The sequence below is a fragment of the Sorex araneus genome, chromosome 5, assembly GCF_027595985.1.
Source record: "Sorex araneus isolate mSorAra2 chromosome 5, mSorAra2.pri, whole genome shotgun sequence".
Lineage (NCBI taxonomy): Eukaryota > Metazoa > Chordata > Mammalia > Eulipotyphla > Soricidae > Sorex > Sorex araneus.
In genome coordinates, this window is record NC_073306.1 from 9,058,562 (window position 1) to 9,078,690 (window position 20,129).

At 51.2% G+C, this 20,129-nt stretch overlaps 1 protein-coding gene across 1 annotated transcript in view; it reads right to left on the reverse strand.

Annotated features, from left to right (window-relative positions):
- IL12RB2 (interleukin 12 receptor subunit beta 2) overlaps nt 1–20,129 on the reverse strand; it is an 80,641-nt gene that overhangs the window by 3,452 nt on the left and 57,060 nt on the right. The window contains exons 10-14 of the mRNA XM_055139758.1: nt 19,353–19,451; nt 19,100–19,264; nt 10,802–10,939; nt 7,379–7,469; nt 3,818–3,917 (exon numbers count right to left, since the gene is read on the reverse strand). Coding sequence (XP_054995733.1) covers nt 3,818–3,917; nt 7,379–7,469; nt 10,802–10,939; nt 19,100–19,264; nt 19,353–19,451 — 593 coding nt within the window. The remainder of the gene's footprint in view (nt 1–3,817; nt 3,918–7,378; nt 7,470–10,801; nt 10,940–19,099; nt 19,265–19,352; nt 19,452–20,129) is intronic.

Below are 20,129 nucleotides of genomic sequence, written 5' to 3' on the forward strand. Positions count from 1 at the left end.
GAAGCTCAGAGCATATTTCACTGGAGATGATAAATAACCCTTATATTTCTGCCGTCTGCCTCAATCCGTTTTTGAGAGATCGGCAAGGTCCTGTGACACGGTTTCCCAAGGTCTACTGCAGAGGTCACATTTAAGTGACGTTTTCTAAACCATTTTCTAATTTGCCAGGTGTTTTTTTTTTTTTTTTTCCTCAAACGAAATCTGTGCAAGGGGCTGGGGGCACAGCTCAGTGGTAGAGCACTTGCAAGTGGAAGGCCTGGGTTTGATCCCCAGCACCACGTGGGCACTGAGCCCCTGCACCCCGCTGAGTATGACCCCCCTCACCCCCAAATAGCAAAAATAAATAAAGTGCATGAAGCTCTGTAAAGCACTTTGTACGTCCAAAGGAAACAGCTCATGAAAATGAAATGGCTTTCATACCCCAAAGCCTCCTCAGAGGCAGATACTCAGACCCGTTTCCTATGCACCCTGCAAGGCTTCCAGAAGTCCTGTGTGGCATGTCACAGAGACCTGTGCACATTTAAAACCCGCCCCTGGAAATACTTGGCTGTTTGGAGGGAACTGTTTTTACAAGCATGCGTACCCTGATGGCTGTAGAGAGGAGCAATGGTTCCAGGTTACGGCCCGAGGATGTAGTGAGGCCCAGGCCTTGTAGTCTCTGGACCCATCACCGGAGCCACATCCGGTGATGCTCAAGAGACCTCCAGGGCTATGCCCAGCCAAGTGCTGGTAGTCGGGGTGCTGAGGATGGCGCCGGCTAGAGACTTGCATGTACCCTAATCCAACCACCACCCTCTCCTCAGCCCCTGGGAGACGTGAAAGCATACAACTGCGTCTTCACTTTCTTTTGTTTCTTTTTTTCCACAGGGTGGCTGCCTAATATCCTGCCGGATGACGGTGCCCAGAATGTTCCATCTTGTGGCAGATGACCTTCCTTCCGGTTCCCGACTTCTATCCAAGAGCAGTGAACAAACTCAAGCCGTGCAATTACGGGCACGTGTGGCCGTTTCCGCTCACGTTCTCTGACCCTTCGTCTCTCTCAGCATGTCTTCGGTTTCTGACAAGGCCCTTGCTGCCTCTGCCCCCGCACGGACCCACCATGCCAGTGCTATCGATGTGGGTGCCAGGTGTCCGGGACTGACCCGGAGCTGCTTCCCGCCACCTGTTACTTCAGGCTCTCATGACAGAGGACTGTGGACTCTCGGCACTGGCATAGCTGGGCCCCCTGTGGGTAGCTGAACCCCTTGTAACTCAGCAGGGGCATTGTGGGAGTCCCCGTCAGCTCCTCGCCAGCCCGGGGAGGGCCCAGTGTGTGAGCACAGCTTCGGGCTGTCTTATTTGGGGGTACTCAGAACTCTCGTCCTGCTGACATGTCTTTTAGGGGTAGAGGAGAAGAGTAGACGGTATGTCCTGCATGGGTGTTGAACCCACGTCTCGCTCTTGACTAGCAGGGAGCAGCGGGCACGCTTAGTCATCTTGTGTTTCCTCATCTGAAAAGTGAGGATAATAGTATACCCTCCCAAAGCTGTTGTGAACACATGGAAAAAAAATTTTTTTTTTTAAGTGCCTGGCACAGGGCTGGAGAGACAGTCCCGCAGGTAAGGCACCTACGCTGGGCACAGCTGACTTAGTGTTGATCCCCGGCACTGCATCTGGTCCCTGGATGCCATCAGGAACAATCCCTGGGCACAGAGCCCAAGAGTAAGCCCCGAGCACTGTCATGTATCGCTGCGGGGGGGGGGGGAATAAAAAGTGCCTGCACATAGAAAGTAATTTCTATATGTGTATAAAAGCAACATGATTGCACATCATGTGTAGGATGCAACAATAGACACCCTTATTAGAGAAAAGAGGTTTCACAGAGGAGCCTTCCTGGGAAGGAAGCGTGCGACCTTTGACTTGTGTGGTCGCGGTGCTTGTTTTTTTTTTTGCTTTTTTTGGGTCACACCCGGCGATGCACAGGGGTTACTCCTGGCTCATGCACTCAGGAATTACTCCTGGTGGTGTTAGGGGGACCATATGGGATGCTGGGAATCGAACCTGGGTCGGCCGCGTGCAAGGCAAACGCCCTACTCGCTGGTTGTTTTTTTTTTTTTTTTTTCGAGGTGCTTCTTAAGGCAGCTTAAGAATCCACGGGAGCAATCCTCACGGGAGTGTCCATGGAGCACTGTCCACTTCCAGCTCACAGCATGGAAGCTAGTGGGCGCAGACTGTCACCAAGTTGCCCAGGGGTCTCCCATCCACAGGAAGCCCCAGCGGTGGGGCCTGAACTGCAGTGACTTCACTTCCGGGGTGGCAGAGACAAGCTGTTTCCGAGCAGGACTTTGGGGTGACGAGGACGTGAGTGAGAGAAGGGACAGGGATGGAAGGAAGGGTCTCAGGCAAGGACTGGCAAGGCAGACGGGAGGAGTCTGGTGTCTCCTGGCTGCTCCCCACTGCTGACTGCAGTCTGTGTGGGCTGGCGGGCCACCAGGGTGCCCGGCTGCCTGCCGGGAGCTGTCCTCACCTCCTTAGCTGGGAGGCAGGGCAGTAGCTCTCCCACTGGCTTGCCTTGGCGCTCGCCTGCCCGGCAGGAGCAACTGCTCCTTTCAAGTCTCTCCTTGCACAGTGGAATGACGGAATGAGTGAGTCCCTGGCTTCTGGCCCAAACCAAAATAGCCCAGGCTCCTCTCCTCTGTCTCTCCCTCTCTCCCTTTCCGCTTTCTCCCTCTCTCCCCCTCTCCTATCTCCCTCTCTCCTCTTCTCTCCTCTCTCCCTCTTCTCTCCCTCTCTCTCCCTCTCTCCTCCTCTCCCTCCCTCCCCTCTCCCTCTCTCTCCCTCTCTCCTCTTCTCCCTCCCTCCCCTCTCCCTCTCTTCTTCTCTCTCCTCCCCCTCTCTCTCTTTTTTTCTTTTTGGGTCACACCGGGCAATGCACAGGGATTACTCCTGGCTGTGCACTCAGGAACCACCCCCGGCGGTGCGGGGACCATATGGGATGCTGGGATTCGAACCCGGGCCGGCCGTGTGCAAGGCAAACGCCCTACCCGCTGTGCTATCACTCCAGCCCCTCTCCTCCCTCTCTTGACCTCTCTCTTTCCCTCTCTCTCCCTCTCCTCTCTCCCTCCTTCTCTCTCCCCTCTTTCTCTCCCTCTCTTTCCCTCTCTTTTCTTTCCTCTCTCCTCCCTCTCCTTTCCTCTTCCTCCCTCTTCCCCTCTCTCGCTCTCTCCTTTCTCTTTACCTCTCTTCTTTTTCTCCCTCTCTCCTCTCCCTCCCCTTCCCTCTCTCCCTCTCTCTTCTCTCCTTTCTCCTCTCTTTCCCTCTCTTCCTCCCTCTCCTCTCTTCCCTCTTTCTCCTCTCTCCCCCCCCTCTCTCCTTTCTCCTCTGTTTCTCCTCTCTTTCTTCTCCTCCTCTCCTTTCCTCTCCTCTCCTCTCCTCTTTTTTCTTCTCCTTTTCTCTCCTCTCCCCTCCTCTCTCTCTCTCTCTCTCTCTCTCTCTCTCTCTCTCTCTCTCTCTCCTCCCTCCTCCTCCCACTTGAATTTAAAGGGCTCAAGCTAGAGTTTGGCAAGTGGGTAACAATACTCGCTTTTGAATTTTCTTTTTCAAGTGAGAGGAATGAAAAGCTGTGCGTCTTTTCATCTTCGGGTCCTGCGCTCCCGGCAGGCCCTCCGCGCGGAAGGCTGCCTCTGAGGCGGGGGCGCAGCCTGGAGGCTTCTGTTCCTCCGCAGCATCCGAGCACCCGGGCTTCCCGGGAAACTTAGATGTGGCCAGCACTGTCCACCCCCGCCACCCCCACCCCCACCCCCAGCCTTGAGTCTGAGCGTGCAGGCTTTGTCCTCACCTCCACCGTGGGGTGTGTCTTCGCCCAAGTGCTATTTGCGGGGTCTGGAATTTCTCTGCGACACCACTGCGGTCTGAGGGCCTTAAGGAGAACAAACGCCCTGTGGATAGAAAACCACGTCAGGTGGTTACAAGTGCGCGGCTCTGCACGCCGGAATCCCAGTGTAGGATGGGGCTTCTGTCTACATGATGGAGAGATGCAGACGCTGAAGGAGAAAGAGGATACATCTCCCGAGGCGGACATGGAGAATAAACAAGGAAACTGGCTCCGTGTCATGTTTAGGTCACTCTCCTGCCATGCCCCATTGAGCAACACTGATTGACTGGAGCGATCAGACAGCAGGTAGGGCATTGATTCGCCTCGCTCGGGGCTGACCCAGGTTCCGTCCCCAAACAGACGCAGCATTGATTGATAGATGCCTGGAGGTGATCAGCCTGGACCAGGGTAGGATGGCAGGGGGGCTGCACTTGCCCTCAGGGAGCTTCCTGTTGAGCAATTAAAATGTTTCTAAAGCGTTTGTAACAACTACACTGAAAATCACTATCACTGTATCTGTATCCTTGCTCATCCATTTACTCGAACAGACCCCAGTAACATCTCCATTCGTCCCAGCCCTGAGATTTTAGCAGCCTCTCCTTACTCGTCTTTCCCAGTGATTGGAGGCTCTTTCAGGGTCCAGGGAATGAGACCTGTTATTGTTTTTGGTATATATAGAATACACCATAGGGAGCTTGCCAGGCTCTGCCGTGACACTGAAAATCAGACAACAAAACTAGATGCAGATGGTATAAATTGCTTCACTAGTATTTTTCTTGACAGGATTAAAAAAAAAAAGCCAAGAAAAAAAGTATGGGGTCCCAGAGAGTATAGTGGGTAGGCGGCTTTCTTGCCTGTGCTGACCAGCCTTCAATCCCTGGCACCACCTAGTGTTCCCCGAACCCGTCACAGAGTGACCTGAGCTCAGAGCCGGGAGTGAGCCCTGAGCACAACTGGGTGTGGCCTCAAAACAAAATTGTCAAGAGAACTCACCTAAACTGTGGACAGAGTCATAGTTGGTCAGAGGAAATAGAGGTCTTTTGATACATTCACTTTAAAAACAATTTTTTTTTTTTTTTTGCTTTTTGGGTCACACCCGGCAATGCACAGGGGTTACTCCTGGCTCTGCACTCAGGAATCACCCCTGGCGCTGCTCAGGGGACCATATGGGATGCTGGGAATCGAACCCGGGTCGGCCGCGTGCAAGGCAAACGCCCTACCCGCTGTGCTATCGCTCCAGCCCCTAAAAACAATTTTTAAATGAATTTATAGGACTAAGAAGGGGAAGTCCTAAGAAGGATCACTAGAAATGTTTGGGACAAATATGTCAACCTAGGGCAAGTATTCGGACTTTTTAAAACTCAGGACCAACATGTACATTTTTTTAAAGATTAGGCTTTTATATGGACATTAACTAAGAACCATAAGCTGGAGAGCGGGTACGTCACTTGCCTCACATAAAGTTGACCCGGGTTCAGTTCCTGGCACCCTCCACAATTCCCCACACACCACCAGGAGTAACTCCTGGGTGCAGAGCCAGAAGTAAACCCTGAGCACCACTGGGTGTGGCCTCCAAACAGAACCAAAATAGAACAGGAAGCTTCCGGAATATAGTTGGTCCTTTTGAAGCAAGAGATGGAGCCTATCTCTACTTTTCTCTCCAGAGAAATGTGAGCTGAGGGTCCCGAGACTTCTGTAGAGATGCAGATGAAGACTATCAATATAACAGAGGGTGGGAGGGCCAGATTGAAGACGATAGGGTCCCTAAATGACCTAGCAGAGCTGTCTAACCCTAGGACTGATCCAAGGTAGAGAAATAAATGATTTTCTTAAAGCCACAGGATTTGGGAGCCTCTATTTTTGAAATCAGCAACTTAACCTTCACCCTAACTGACACTGTCCGCTGAAGAATCTGCATGTGACCGTAGGTGACTCATTTTTCCAGTTCAACTTTTTCAAAGTCTACCTAAAGAGAACTTTGCTTTAAAGCATCTACCACATAGGGGAGTTTTCACAAAGGTAAACGCTTTTCAGAAGAGTTCAAAAGCCAGTGGACTGACTTTGAGCTCATTTCTGTTTGACTGCTTCTCTTTGCACACATGGGGGGCTGGGGGGGTGCAAAACTGTATTGGATCACTCATTAAAAATGTTTTAAAAAAGGTCAAAGAAATATTAGAAAATAGTGGTGAAATAGAAGACAACAGTTCTGTGGAAAGAACTGAAACCACCCATACTTCTATCCCGGATATAACCACTTTTGGTATATGTTAAACGGTCTCTTTAGGGCAGAATGTTAATTACAACTCAAAACCCAGTTTTTGTTAATTACAATTCAAAACCCAGTTCTCTTCCTCTGAGGAAAAGAACCCTGGGTTTTGGATATAATGAGTCCATCCAGAAGATCACAATTAAATCTGAGGATGGAGGTGCTCCTCCTAAACAGTGCTCTAGGGACCACTCCTGGTTTCTCGGTCAACTGGGCTAGACAGATAGATGCTATGTTCTGAGAACGTACAGCTTGGGTCCAACAGTGCCTGGGACCACGAGGGCCACCTCAGTAGTGCCTGGTGGGGGTGAGGGGGCCCCCAGCCCTATATCCAGTGATGCTTGGGGAGCCACATGGTGCAGAGAACTGAACTGGGGTCAGGTGCATGCAAAGCATGGCGTCCTAGCATGGGTACCATCTCCCTAGCCTCTACAAGAACACTGCTTTAAGCATCCCATATCCTTCCTAGTTCTGGCTTATGAGATATGATTAAAAAAGAAAAATGTCATGTGAAGGGTGACTTCTCATGTGAAGGCTCCTGGGACATAGGGCCCCTTCCTTCCTTTCCCTGAGTTTTGGGAGGCAGGTGTAAGGGCTACAGATCCTGGAGGATGGAAATGAGTGTCAGGAGACACGGAGGGGGTGAGAACTAGCTCTGGGCCCCGCTACTCAGCCCATCACCCAGGGGAACGGTTGGCCAGTGTAGGTCTCAGCTTGACTCACAGTGTCACACACTGAATGCTGACTGGTGACTCGTGTGTCTGTGTGCACACGACGATGTTTTAGAGAAAGCACATGTGTGACAAACTGCTCTTAAAGATGTAATGTTGCAACTATTCATATCATTTCATTTCCGCCTACTTCTTTTTCTTTTTTTTTGCTTTTTGGGTCACACCCAGCGATGATCAGGAGTCACTCCTGGCTCTACACTCAGGAATTACCCCTGGCCGTGCTCAGGGGACCATATGGGATGCTGGGAATCGAACCCAGGTCAGCCTCGTGCAAGGCAAAAGCCCTACCCGCTGTGCTATCACTCCAGCCCCAACAGTTTCCTTTTTTGGTGTTGGACCTCAAATGCAGAACTTCCCCTGAGCTCTCTCTCCAGCAAAGGCATACTTTTAAGAACTTAACTTGTATTACTGGTCTCTAAAACTTTATTATTTGCTCTTCACTTCTCTGACCTATTAGCAACAACAACTAGCATTACCAAAGAAAGAAAAGGAAGACGCTTTCCAATTTGGCAGAGGCAGCCAACTCACTTTTGCCGGAAGTACCGTACTGAGAAAATGCCCACCATGAGGACAGCCGTGCAGACGCCCGGTCCCACCAACACACTCCATCTGGCTTTACCTGAAAAGACATTGAACCCCGTGACTGAACATTCCAGCACACTGGCTGAGAACCCTCCATCCAGCCTCCTGAGGAGCTGCAGTGAGGAAAAGGGCAACCTGGATTTTTGTGGGGTTTCTTTTTTTTGCAATGCTGGGGATCAAAATTTGGGTCTTCCACATTAAAGGCAAGTGCCCCACCACTGAGCTGCATTCCTGGCCCAGGAACTCATTAACTCATTCTTTCATTTCTCAGAGAGCGAGCGAGTGAGAAAGACAGAGACAGAGATAGAGAGATACACACATACACACACACACACACACACACACACACACACAGAGCCAGACATGGAGACAGAGGCAGAGACACAGACACACAGAGACAGAGACACAGACACACAGAGACAGAGACACAGACACACAGAGAGACAGAGACACAGATACATAGACATACACACAGAGACAAGAGACACACAGAGATAGAGACACAGAGAAACAGAGACACACACATAGAGGCAGAGACACAGAGAAAGACAGAGAGACACATACACAGACAGAAACAGAGACACAGAGAGAGAGACAGAGAAGCAGAGACAGACACATGCACAAAGAGACAGAGACACACATGGCTCTTTCTTCCGGAAGGGAGCAACATGACGCCAGCGGCAGTCATGCCACCAGACTCCACGCCAGGCTGTTTCCCTGGGGGCATCCCAGGGGAGGGCAGGTGAGAGCCCTCCCCGCCCCAGGGGGCCCAGCCCCGGCAGCCGAAAACCTCCAGAACCCAACCGCGGCCACACACAAGGCCGTTCCCCACACGCTCGGGCCCAGCCTCACGCACAAGTGAGCGTATTCCTGGACTGCGTGGCTGCATTTGCAGACACAAGACACATCCTAAGACGCTCCCTACCCATCCATAAGTACCACACCACGCCTGGGGTTCAAATAGCAGGCAACACATCGTAGAGGGAAAAATATACCTATATGCATATATACATAGTTTCAAATAAATATACAAAAGCTCACATCACTCAACCTTTAACAGCAGGTTAGTGATATTCTAAAGAACGTCTGAATGGTCCCTGCCAAAATAGAACAATCTCCACACTGTCTCCTCTATGGATACCTTTTTGTAGCATTTTCAGTGGTCTTCCAGAACAGACAATACAAGATATATTTCGGTTGTGCTTTGGAACAGGGATTGAGACTTGGGGGATGGAAACATCCCAAATTTGGTGGTGGGAAGGTGTCATGGTGGTGAGGTTGGGGTTTGAATAGTAGCTGTAATCAAATATTGTGAACAACCTTATAAAATTAAAAAAAGTGAACAATAAAAACAGACAGAGACACAGACAGACAGAGAGAGGCAGAGACACACAGAAAGACACAGAGAGACAGAGACACAGACACACAGAGACAGAGACACATAGAGACAGAGATGCAGACACATAGAGAGACAGAGACACAGAGACAGACAGACAGATATACACAGAGACACACAGAGAGATAAAGACACAGACACACAGACACACATGGAGACAGAGACACAGACAGAGACACAGACACAGACACATACACAAAGAGGTAGAGACACAGAGAAAGAGACAGACAGACACACACACACAGACAGAGACACAGAGAGAAAGCGGGGGCAGGGGGTCAGTTCTGAGGCTCTGAGGGAGGCAGCCCGGCACAGGCTGGTCCCTTCTCCAGAGGACAGGAGGGTGCTTACAAAGCACCAGTTGTGAACAGGGCTCCCCCTGCCCCACACAGGGCTGTGGAGCTCAGATTCTTGGTCTGCAGAAGGTGAATGAATGATGGCGTCTGCTTTGCAGGTGCTGTGAAGCTTCGGGCTGATGTATTTAAAAGCACGTGGCAATACATACGGTCTGACAAGGCCCCTCAAGAAGCAGCTGCTTTTAATTTCACCGAACTGTACAAGCCCTCTAGCTTATAGGCGTCTAAGGGCTGACTCCCACTCCTTCCTGTGGAAAGAATGGCGGCCTTTTATCTTCGCCAGAATTCTTGATCGGCTTCTGACTGGGATGGGCCATGGGCTCGGCTATCTAGAAGATGGGAGGGACGTGTCCCTGTAACCACTGACCAGTGACATGTGTGTGGGGGGGTCTGTGTGGCCACCGGGTGCCACTGTGGGTGTAAAGAGAGCAGCATGGACACCTGCTGGGGATTGAAAGCGGCAAAATGGGGGCTGGAGTGACAGCACAGCGGGGAGGGCGTTTGCCTTGCATGCTGCCTAGCCAGGTTTGGTCCCCGGCATCCCATATGGTCCCCTGAGCACCGCAAGGAGTAATTCCTGAGTACAGAGCCAGGAGTAACCCCGGAGCATCACTGGGTGTGACCCAAAAAGAAAAAAAAAAGGCGGGGGGGGGAGAAGAAAGTGGCACAATGTCAAAAGTTTGGAGTTGAGGGCTGGAGCGATAGCACAGCAGGTAGGGCGTTTGCCTTGCACGCGGCCGACCCGGGTTTGATTCCCAGCATCCCATATGGTCCCCTGAGCACCGCCAGGGGTAATTCCTGAGTGCAGAGCCAGCATTAACCCCTGTGCATTGCCAGGTGTGACCCAAAAAGCAAAAAAAAAAAAAAAAGTTTGGAGTTGAAAGATGGATGCAGGTGTGATGGCGAAGTCAGGGAAGCGAGACTAGGTGAGACCAGGGAACACGCACAGCCCTGCCCCGAGAGCTGGTCTGGCCCGGTCTCGCTGTCCAGGACAGTCACTGAGCATGCGGCAGAAGATAAAGTGGGGTGGAAAGGCCCCAGCCTCCAGCGCCTGCTCACATGGCAGGTTGCAGCCTTGCCTGCGAACCCTCGGGGACCCGCTGTGGCCCGCAGCAAGGTGGAACGGCACCGTGGGCATTCTCGCAGAGGGCTGGGCTCTGGCTCCACCGACCCGCTCACTCATTCAAACGCAGTGGTGCTGGGGAGATGGGGGGAGACTGTCCACTGACCGGCCTCGTGGAGGAGCCCCTGGCCTAGGACACCAGAGTCACCAACCACCAATGAACTCCAGGTTCTGCATCGCAAAGCGCCAAGAGCTTGTGGAAGGGTTGGAGCGAAGGCCAAGGCCGCAGCGGGCGTGAGCGGGGCTCAGCACGCCACAGTCCTGGGAAAGAAATGACAAGCCCGCATGCGGTTTCATCCCTGCGTGGACCTCAGAGAGCCTCCTCCAGGCAGCCAGCCTGGATTCTAGCCTACTGCACAGGGAGATGGTCGCTGCTGGGGGCACTGTCATGGGATTCCTCCTTTGTATGCCGAACCCAGAGAGAGTGTGTGCATTTGCAGGAGACTCGGGCGGGGGTGGGGGGTGGTCTCGCCTCCCTCACGGCTGTTTCTTACCTTGCAGTCGAAATTCTATTTGATTTCCTTGGGGACTTTCGCCGGCAGCTGTCAGGGCGGTCATCCACAGGAGGTATGTCACTTGGGGCTGCAGGCTGTCTATGGGGTGTGAACTGGGGGAGTCCCGGTAGGGAATTTCTGAGAAGAAGAAGAAGAGAGAGAGGTGCACATTAATGGAAAGTACCGGACTGTAGTGAGCCCTGTTAATGCTCCGTTTAACAGGGAGGGTGGAGTGGTAGCTTGTTCTAAAATAGGCTGAATTCATCATCTGGACGGAATACTTCAAAGGCCCTGGCAGTCAGGTTAGGGAGCACGCTGATCTCTCCAGAGAAGTGACAAGTTTTGGTGGCAAAATTATCTAAAAGTATGTTTTCTTTAATTGTAATTTTAATTAATTTATTTTTTAATGAATCATGATGAGGTACAGTTACACACTTACAAACTTTCATGCTTATGTTTCAGTCATACAATGATCGAGTACCCATCCTTCCACCAGTGCCCATTCTTCACCACCAATGTTTCCACTATCCCTCCCACCACCTCCTCCCCATTCCCTCTCTATATATATGGCTTTGTTTTGTTTTGTTTTAGCTTTTTGGGTCACACCCAGAAATGCACAGAGGTTACTCCTAGCTCTGCACTCAGGAATTACTCCTGGCAGTGCTCAGGGGACCATATGGGATGCCTGGAATCAAACTTGGGTCAGCCACATGCAAGGCAAATGCCCTACCCGTTATGCTATTGCTCCAGACCCAAAGTATGTTTTTTTTGTTTTTGTTTTTGTTTTTTTACCATTTGCTTTCAAAATTATTTAGCTGAAGTAACTTTTATTTCTACTATGACTCGTGTTGATGGCATGGATCAGGCATACTTGAGAACTCTGGTGAAGGAAATTCAATGTCCAAATTGCTTTCAAGAAGATTAAGTTTAGCAATTGATGAAGTAGGCATTTAAGATAATTTTCCATTTTAATGGTGGGGGGAGTAAGTTCTAGGCACTGGACTAAGTGGGCTTACTATGCTTGGGTGTGCTCAGGTTCTATTTTTGTTGGTTTTGGTTTTGGTTTTTGTTTGGGACCCCACCTTTCCATGCTCATGGGTTATTCCCGACTCAAGGATCACTCCTGGGGATGCAGGGGGTGGTGAGGGGGGGCATGTATAGTAGATCAAACCTGCTGGGCTGCATACAAGACAAATGCACCCGCCCTCCTCACCCTCCCAACCCCCCGCCACTCTGGCCCAGGGACCGCTCAAGTTCTTGTTCTCAGACAATCAAGACTGAAAGCAAAGGACCCAGGGCAAGACAGTTGAGTTCAGGAGACTCTATTTGAGGAAAGGAAGGGAAGAGGGAGGAAGCTGGGCTTTGGGTCATCTTTCAGTACGATGTCTGGGTAAGGTGAAGATGACTGGGTAAGGTGAAAACCTCTTCTAGACTTTCTGGAAGCATGAAAGATGGGAAGACAGGGGGCTGGTGAAGAGCAGGATGTTTGTGAGAGGATTATCCTCTGCATAACCTGGGTGCATATGCTGGGACCATTACCCTGACCTTCTTTCCTTCGGGCTGTTGTCCTCCTGATTTCACCAATCTCCCTACTGTGCCACACGGCTTTGCCACTGTGATGGCTGACTTCTACATCATGGCTTCTGGGATGTATTTTGGCAGGCTGAGCCCAATTGGTCAGTCTCTCTCATTCTCAACACCCCCGAACACTCACACGGAAGAGTTAGGGTTTTTGAATCTCGATTAAGAAAAGACTAACACACAAGGCTTAACCCATAATAACATGTTAGTAATCTCTTATACTGGGGCTTAAAGGCTCCAGGGTGAGATATAAAACAATCTTCACACAGTTTCTTCTTTGTTTTTTTGCTTTTTGGGTCACACCTGGCGATGCACAGGGGTTACTCCTGGCTCTGCACTCAGGAATTACCCCTGGCCATGCTCAGGGGACCATATGGGATGCTAGGATTTGAACCCGGGTTGGCTGAGTGCAAGGCAAACGCCCTACCCACTGTGCTATCGCTCCAGCCCCAACACACAGTTTCTTCTAAGGAAATCTTTTTTGATTCTTTTTAGCAAATTATTCATGCACTGTAAGCACTGTAGCACTGTCGTCTCGTTGTTCATCGATTTGCTCAAGCGGGCACCAGTGACGTCTCCATTGTGAGACTTGTTGTTACTGTTTTTGGCATATTGAATATGCCATGGATTGCTTGCCAGGCTCTGCCGTATGGGCGGGATACTCTCGGTAGCTTGCCGGGTTCTCCGAGAGGTATAAGGAATCGAACCCAGGTCAGCCGTGTGCAAGGCAAATCTGCCTTCTATTGGGACAGATTTGGGTGGTGGTTAGGAAAATTGGAAGCAATGGGGTGGGAAGGTGTAATGCTGGTGGGAGTTATGTTGGAATATTGAATCATTGTGAACAAACATCATAAAAATTATATTTTAAAAAAGAAGGTATATAAACATAATAAAATATTTGGGTTATCCCACAAAGTATTTTGAAAAATGAATTCAATGGACTTAAAATAAAACGAACTGGGGTTTTTATTTGTTCGGGCTTTGGGTCATACCCAGCAATGCTCAGGGACTACTTCTGGCTTAGTGCATGGAGTTCACTTCAGGAGCCTGGGCGGGGCGGGGCAGGGGAGAGGGGGAGAGGAGGAAGGGATCAAACCTGGGCCTCCTTCGTGCAAAAACGTGCTTCAACCTTTTGAGCTGTCTCCCTTGTCAAGATCTTCGTGTCTGAGCAATGTGCTTGGGTTTGGATTTGTTTATTTTGTTTGGGGGCCACACCTGGTGATGCTCAGGGGTTACTCCGGGCTCTGCATTCAGGAATTATTCCTGGAAGTGCTCAGGGGACCCTATGGGATGCTGGGGATCGAACTCAGGTTGGCTATATGCAAGGCAAGCGCCCTCCCCGCTGTGCTACCACTCAGGCCCGTGAGAAGGTGTTTCTTTCCAATTCCTAAAGACACGAGTGTGCTAGCGGGCCAGTAGGTCACCTCTGGTGTCTCGACAGGGAGTTCTGAGGGGAACCTCGGAACCTGCAGAGAACATGAAACCAGAGCCGGGACTCGGGCAGGAACAGCCTCCTGGCCCACTTGGCAGAACCATGGAGACCGACCAGTGAGCAAAGAGGAGCCAAAACACGGCCCTTTGTGTCTTGATGTCGTTGGCTGACTCCCAAGCCTCGGGCACCATTTCCACCCGTGGAGTTTAGCGAGACAGTCACAAATATGCACTGAGCATCTGCCCCGAGTAAGACACAGAATCAGCTCCCAGTTGTTAACGATCTAGTGGGTCCAGCATCACTCCTGCCCACTGGGGGTGACCAGGAAGCAATCTGGAACACTGTCCCAGGAAGCCTCTCCTGCCCCCAGGGGTAGATCCTTTAAGCACTGTGACTACGGGAGCAAGTTCTCTGTTTGGTGTCGGATTAAGAATAAATACCAAGTGGAAAATTCCCACACCTACTCTAACCTGCTGCAATTGAACTAGAGTCCTCTTTCCCCTGTTCCTAAGACGGAGGGTTAAGAAATGTACTTGGGAGGGCCAGCGCTATAGCACAGCATGTAGCCGCTTGCCTTGCATGCAGTCAACCTGGATTCCATCCGGGTACTGCCTATGGTGCCCCAAGCCCTGCCAGAAGTGACCCCCGAGCACAGAACCAGGAGTAAGTCTGAGCACAGAACCAGGAGTAAGTCCTGAGCATCATTGGATGTGGCTCAAACACCCAAACCAAAATCAAAACCAAAAACACCCTTTATAGGACCAGGGATGTGGCTCAGTGGAAGAGCCACACTTGCCTTGCATATGTGAGGGAAACTGGGGACACTGGTGACGGGAAATGTACACTGCTGAAGGGACGGCTGTTGGAACATTATGTGACTGAAATCCAGTCATGAACAACTTGGCTACTGTATCTCACTGTGATTTCGATTTCTTTTTTCTTTTTGAGTCACACCCGGCGATGCACAGGGGTTACCCCTGGCTTTGCACTCAGGAATTACTCCTGGCGGTGTTCAGGGGACCATATGGGATGCTGGGAATCGAACCCGGGTCAGCCGCATGCAAGGCAAACGCCCAACCGCTGAACTATTGCTCCAGCCTCTGTGATTCGCTTTTGAGAAATAAATAAAATTTTATTTATAAAAGGAACAGTTTGGACCAGAGCAATAGTACAGCGGGTAGGGTGGTTTGCCTTACATGTGACTGACCCAGGTTCAATCCCTGGCATCCATAAGGTCCTCCGAGCACTGCCCAGAGTAATTTCTGAGTGCAGAGCCAGGAGTAACCCTTGAGTCTCGACGGTGTAAACCCAAAGCAAAATAAATAAATAAATAAATAAATATTAAAAAAGAAGCAATTTAAAAAAAAAAAAGGAGTAAGCCCTGTGCACAGCTGCCTGTGGCTCAAACCCCTCCCCTCTTTCCCCCTCCCGAATCACGAATCATGAAATCCCGTTGACCGTCGAGTGGCTCGAGCGGTCTCAGTAACCTCTGCATTCGTCCTATCCCTAAGATTTTAGAAGCCTCTAAGGCCTTCAGGGTCAGGGGAATGAGATCCAGCTGGTTACTGGCTTTGGCATATGGATACACCATGGGAAGCTTGCGAGGCTGTCCCATGTGGGCAGGAAGCTCTCAGTAACTCTCGAGTTTCTCCCAGAGGGAAAAGTAGGTTATAAAATATCTTCTGGGAGCTCACTTTTAAGTCCCTAGATGTTGGCCGTTGATGGGATTACACACACCTGGGTTCCTCTGCCGGTATCTTCATGCGTGAGGCCTGTCTGAACGTGTGGAGAGGGGCCCTGAGCATGGCTGTGGCTAGGTTCCGGTGGTCTTCGGGCGCCGGGAGCTCTGCTCGGGGTGGGGAGGGAAGCTGGAGCCCATCCCCTCCGAGGGGCCCCGGGGAAGACAGCCAGGCGTGTGGGCAAGAGACTCTCCCCAAAAGACTCTCCCCAAAAGAAAAATTTCCTTTGGAATTTTTTTTTGTTTTTTGCTTTTTTTGGGGGTCACACCCAGCAATGGATGCTCAGGGATTACTCCTGGCTTTGCACTCAGGAATCACTCCTGGCAGTGCTCAGGGGAACATATGAGATGCTGGGGATCGAACCCGGGTTGGCCGCGTGCAAGGCAAACGCCCTACCTGCTGTGCTATTGCTCCAGCCCCGAAAAATTTCCTTTGGGAAAGCCAGGGGAACATGGCTAAACCTCAGGGGCCCATGGAGCAAGTATGCAGGGCCCGGCCTGGGGCAGAGGCGAGGGGGCTGAGCCAGGGTTTCAGAGACACATCAGGACCCAGGGGTGCCGGGGACACTGCAGATGGGTTTGCTGGGCTAAGAAAGTTATAGCCCCTGCTCCTGGACGGAGAGGGGAAGACGGGCACGGAAGCTACCAGGTGGGGGAAGGGACAGCGAGGAGGGAGATGGGTCAGCAGTTTGGCTGGCAGAACCGGGAGAAAGAAGAGCCAAAGTCGCACAGGAAATACTGGTTCCGCCGCCCCGCTGGGTCTGGGCTTGCACTCCACAGAGATAAAGGCCTCCCGCCCCTGGGCAGCGGCCAGGGCAGGCTCTGGGGAGTTGGAGGAGAAAGGCTTGGGTTTAGAAAGGGGTGCCGGGTGCCTGTCCTCGGCAAGGCTGCAGGTAGCTGGGATGCAATGTTTCTGGAAGTTTCTAACAATCTACATTGCTTTAACAAAGTAGGGGGAAGGACTTGTTCAATTTGTGGTTCAGCAAATACTAGTTTATGTTTCTTTTTCTTTTTGGTGGGGGGGGCATATCTGGAGGTGCTCAGGGCTTACCCCTGGCTCTGAGCGCAGGGCTCACTCCTAGTGGCCTCAGGGACCATGTGTGGTACCAGGGATTGAACCTGGGCCACCTGTGTGCAAAGCAGTGCCCTACCCACTGTACTATCTCTATGACCCCGTGTTATTGTTGTTTGAGTGGGTTTGGGGACCACACCCTGTGGTGCTTTGGGATTATTCCTAGCTCTGTGCTCCGGGGTTACTCCTGATGGTGCTTACAGAGACCATATATGGTGCCGGGGATCGAACCAGGGTGGACTGCGTGCAAGGCAAACACCTTACCCTTTGGACCAAATCCCCAGTCCACAACAAAGACTGTTTTTAATTGAGCACCTACTATGTGCTGGATGAACTGCAGGTGCGATGCTGACCAAATTGCCATGAATTCTACCCACAAGGGGTGTGTGTGGCAGGGGGCAGGGTAAAGGTGTGAGCTGTCACAGGTATAAGGTATCACCACAGACCCATAGCCACAGCTGCTCCCCTGCTTCTTCTCTGCCCGCAGAGCTTGGCGTCCTGTTCTTCACTTCCTGCACTCTGCAGGAACCTGGTGACAGGGTACGAGCCACAGGAGAGAGGGCCAGCTCCTCCTCGGCACACCACTCTCCTTTTCCTCGGGCGGCTCCTCTCTACTGAGCATCTCTCCTTCCTCCTTGACTCACCGCTCTGGACCCATATCCAGAAACTGCACTTCCACCTTCTTACTTGACAGTGATCTTATGTCAGTCCTGGATGGTGACAGCTGCCCCACTGTGCCCTGGCCCAGCTCCCTCAGGATAGGGGGACCCCTGACGATGGGGAGTGGCCTTTTCCACAAGGAAGAGTTTTCTGGAGTAAAGGGGACATTGAATCTAACTGGTACAACTAAGGATTCTGGATGTGTGCCCTCCTCCTCCCTTAGGGGCTGGAGTGACAGTAGGGTGGGCAGGGCATTTGCCTTGCATGTGGCCCTACTGAGAGTATCTCGCCCGCAAGGCAGAGCCTGACAAGCTCCCCGTGGAGTATTTGATATGCCAAAAACAGTAACAACAAGTCTCACCATGGAGATGTTACTGGTGCCCGCTCAAGCAAATCGATGAACAACTGGATGACAGTGACCGTGATGGAAAGCCAGCTGATTGTGAAATAAAGATAAGTCAAGCCAGGGTGGAAACCAAACCTGAGTAAACCTGGGGACATCATGTCTGCCAGGAGACTCAAAGGAGGGACCACGATGTCAGTGAGATAAGGCCGTGGCCAGAATTCATTTCCATCGCTGTCACCTTGCGATAGGGTCTGGGGTGCAAGGTGTTCGATCACTTCTCAAGTTCCCTACTTGAAGACTATGGTGGTATTTGCAAATGTTCCTAAGTTCTCCGAATGCGAGCCAGAGAGACAGCTGGAGTGAGACCCGTGTTTGATCCCCATGACCGAGGGTATCCCAGCACAGCCAGGAGTGATTCCTAATCCCCAAGCTGGAAGTAGCCCCTGATTAAAACAAAATCAATTAAAAATTCAAATTGGAATGCCCTGCCACAGAGGCGGGGTGGGGTGGGGGGGATAGGATTGGGGGGTGGGAGGGATACTGGGTTCATTGGTGGTGGAGAATGGACACTGGTGGAGGGATGGGCTCTCGAACATTGCATGAGGGAAAAACAAGCACGAAAATGTGTGAATCTGTAACTGTACCCTCACTTTGACTCACTAATTAAAAAATAAATAGGGCTGGAGCAATAGCACAGCGGGTAGGGCATTTGCCTTGCCTGCAGACAATCCGGGTTCGATTCCCAGCATCCCATATGGTCCCCCAGGCACCACCAGGAGTAATTCCTGAGTGCAGAGCCAGGAGTAACCCCTGAGCATCGCTGGGTGTGACCCAAAAAGCAAAACAAAAAAAAATTAAATAATAAATTAAAAAAATTCTCTGATGCATTCCTTATAAACCTTAAGGACTTTATGGAAGTGATCTTACTGATTTGTTTTTTTTTCAAAGATGGAGGATAGGGAAGGGAGGGGGAGGGAGGGGGAGGGAGGGGAGCCTGGGGGGGGGGAGGCAGGGGAACTTGCTCAGTGATTCTTGGTGTTTCCGTGTGAGGGCGTGAAGATGCAGTACTGCTCCAGCTTCTGTCACCTCTCTAGCCCCTCTTTATAATGATCTCTCCCTATCTGAGTAAGCTCAACTGAGCGTACTCCACTGGCTTCATTTCTTCAACTTGTTTGGCATGTAGCATGTGTCCAATGACTTAGCATGCTTATTTAGATCTTTTTACTCCTTCCGTTAATTTTACAAATGCTTAATGAGCACCTATTAAGGCCAGGCAAAAATGCTAGCATTCTCAGCATGCGTGCATGCATGCACATGCACGTCTGCGCACAGAGACACAGACACACACAGACACACACAGACACACAGACACACACACACACAGAGACACACACACACACCCTGGAACTCTTCTCTGCTCCCTCTATCTAAACAATCAAGGCCTCTCGGCAGTTGTTTCTCATACCTACCCCGGAAATGAGGCTGGGACTTGGAGTTTTGCGCCTGCCAGTATATCCTGTACTGAAGGATGCAGCCCATTTGCTCTCCGGCTGGAATTCCATCCCATGAGATGAAAACTCGGCCCTTTGCCTTTTCCTCTGTGACGGAACGAATGTGGGGCCCCCGCCGAGGTGCTGTAGGAGAAAGGAGGGATTTAGGCCAGAGCCAGACCCAAGTCATCCGGCTACGGCAAACTCTGGCGAGAGGTGCCCAAGGACTCACCTTTGTGCTTGGCGTCAGCCCGGCTGGAGCTGCATCCTCCCTGGTACCCGGCCAGTGCGTGCACGCGGAACTCGTAACAGACGTAGGGCTTGAGGCTCTCTGCAAGGAAAAGGAAATTCCTCCCACCGGCGTCCTGGGCGTGTGGCTCAGGGAGGTCCAGATGTCCAACATGGACGCATTCAAGTCCTCTCTGGGGCCTCTTGATTTTTTTCAGTTGTTTATTCAGGTATTTGGGACACACCCAGCAGAACTCAGGACTTACTCTTGGCTCTGTGTTCAGGGATCACTCCTGGCAGTGCTCAGGGAGCCATATGTGGTGCCCGGGACTGAACCAGGGTTGGTTGTATGCAAGGCAAGTGCCCTATAAACTGTACTGGGTTTTTTTTTTGCTCCTCTGGCTTATATTTTTAAGTTCTTTTTTTTTTTTTTTTTTTTTTTGCTTTTTGGGTCACACCCGGCAATGCACAGGGGTTACTCCTGGCTCTGCACTCAGGAATTACTCCTGGCAGTGCTCAGGGGACCATATGGGATGCTGGGACTCAAACCCAGGTCGGCTATGTGCAAGGCAAACGCCCTACCCGCTGTACTATCACTCCAGCCCCTCTGGCTTGTATTTTTAATTTTAGTGTGAACATGGTTCCTGTACAAGCTGGATCCAGGTTCGCAAGGGGATGGATGACCTATGTTACAAAATCTCAGCACCTTCTCTGCTCTGGCCAGGGCTTCCGGAAGCGGCCACTTCTCCCGCTCCCAACCCGGAAGGGAACCTGTACAAGT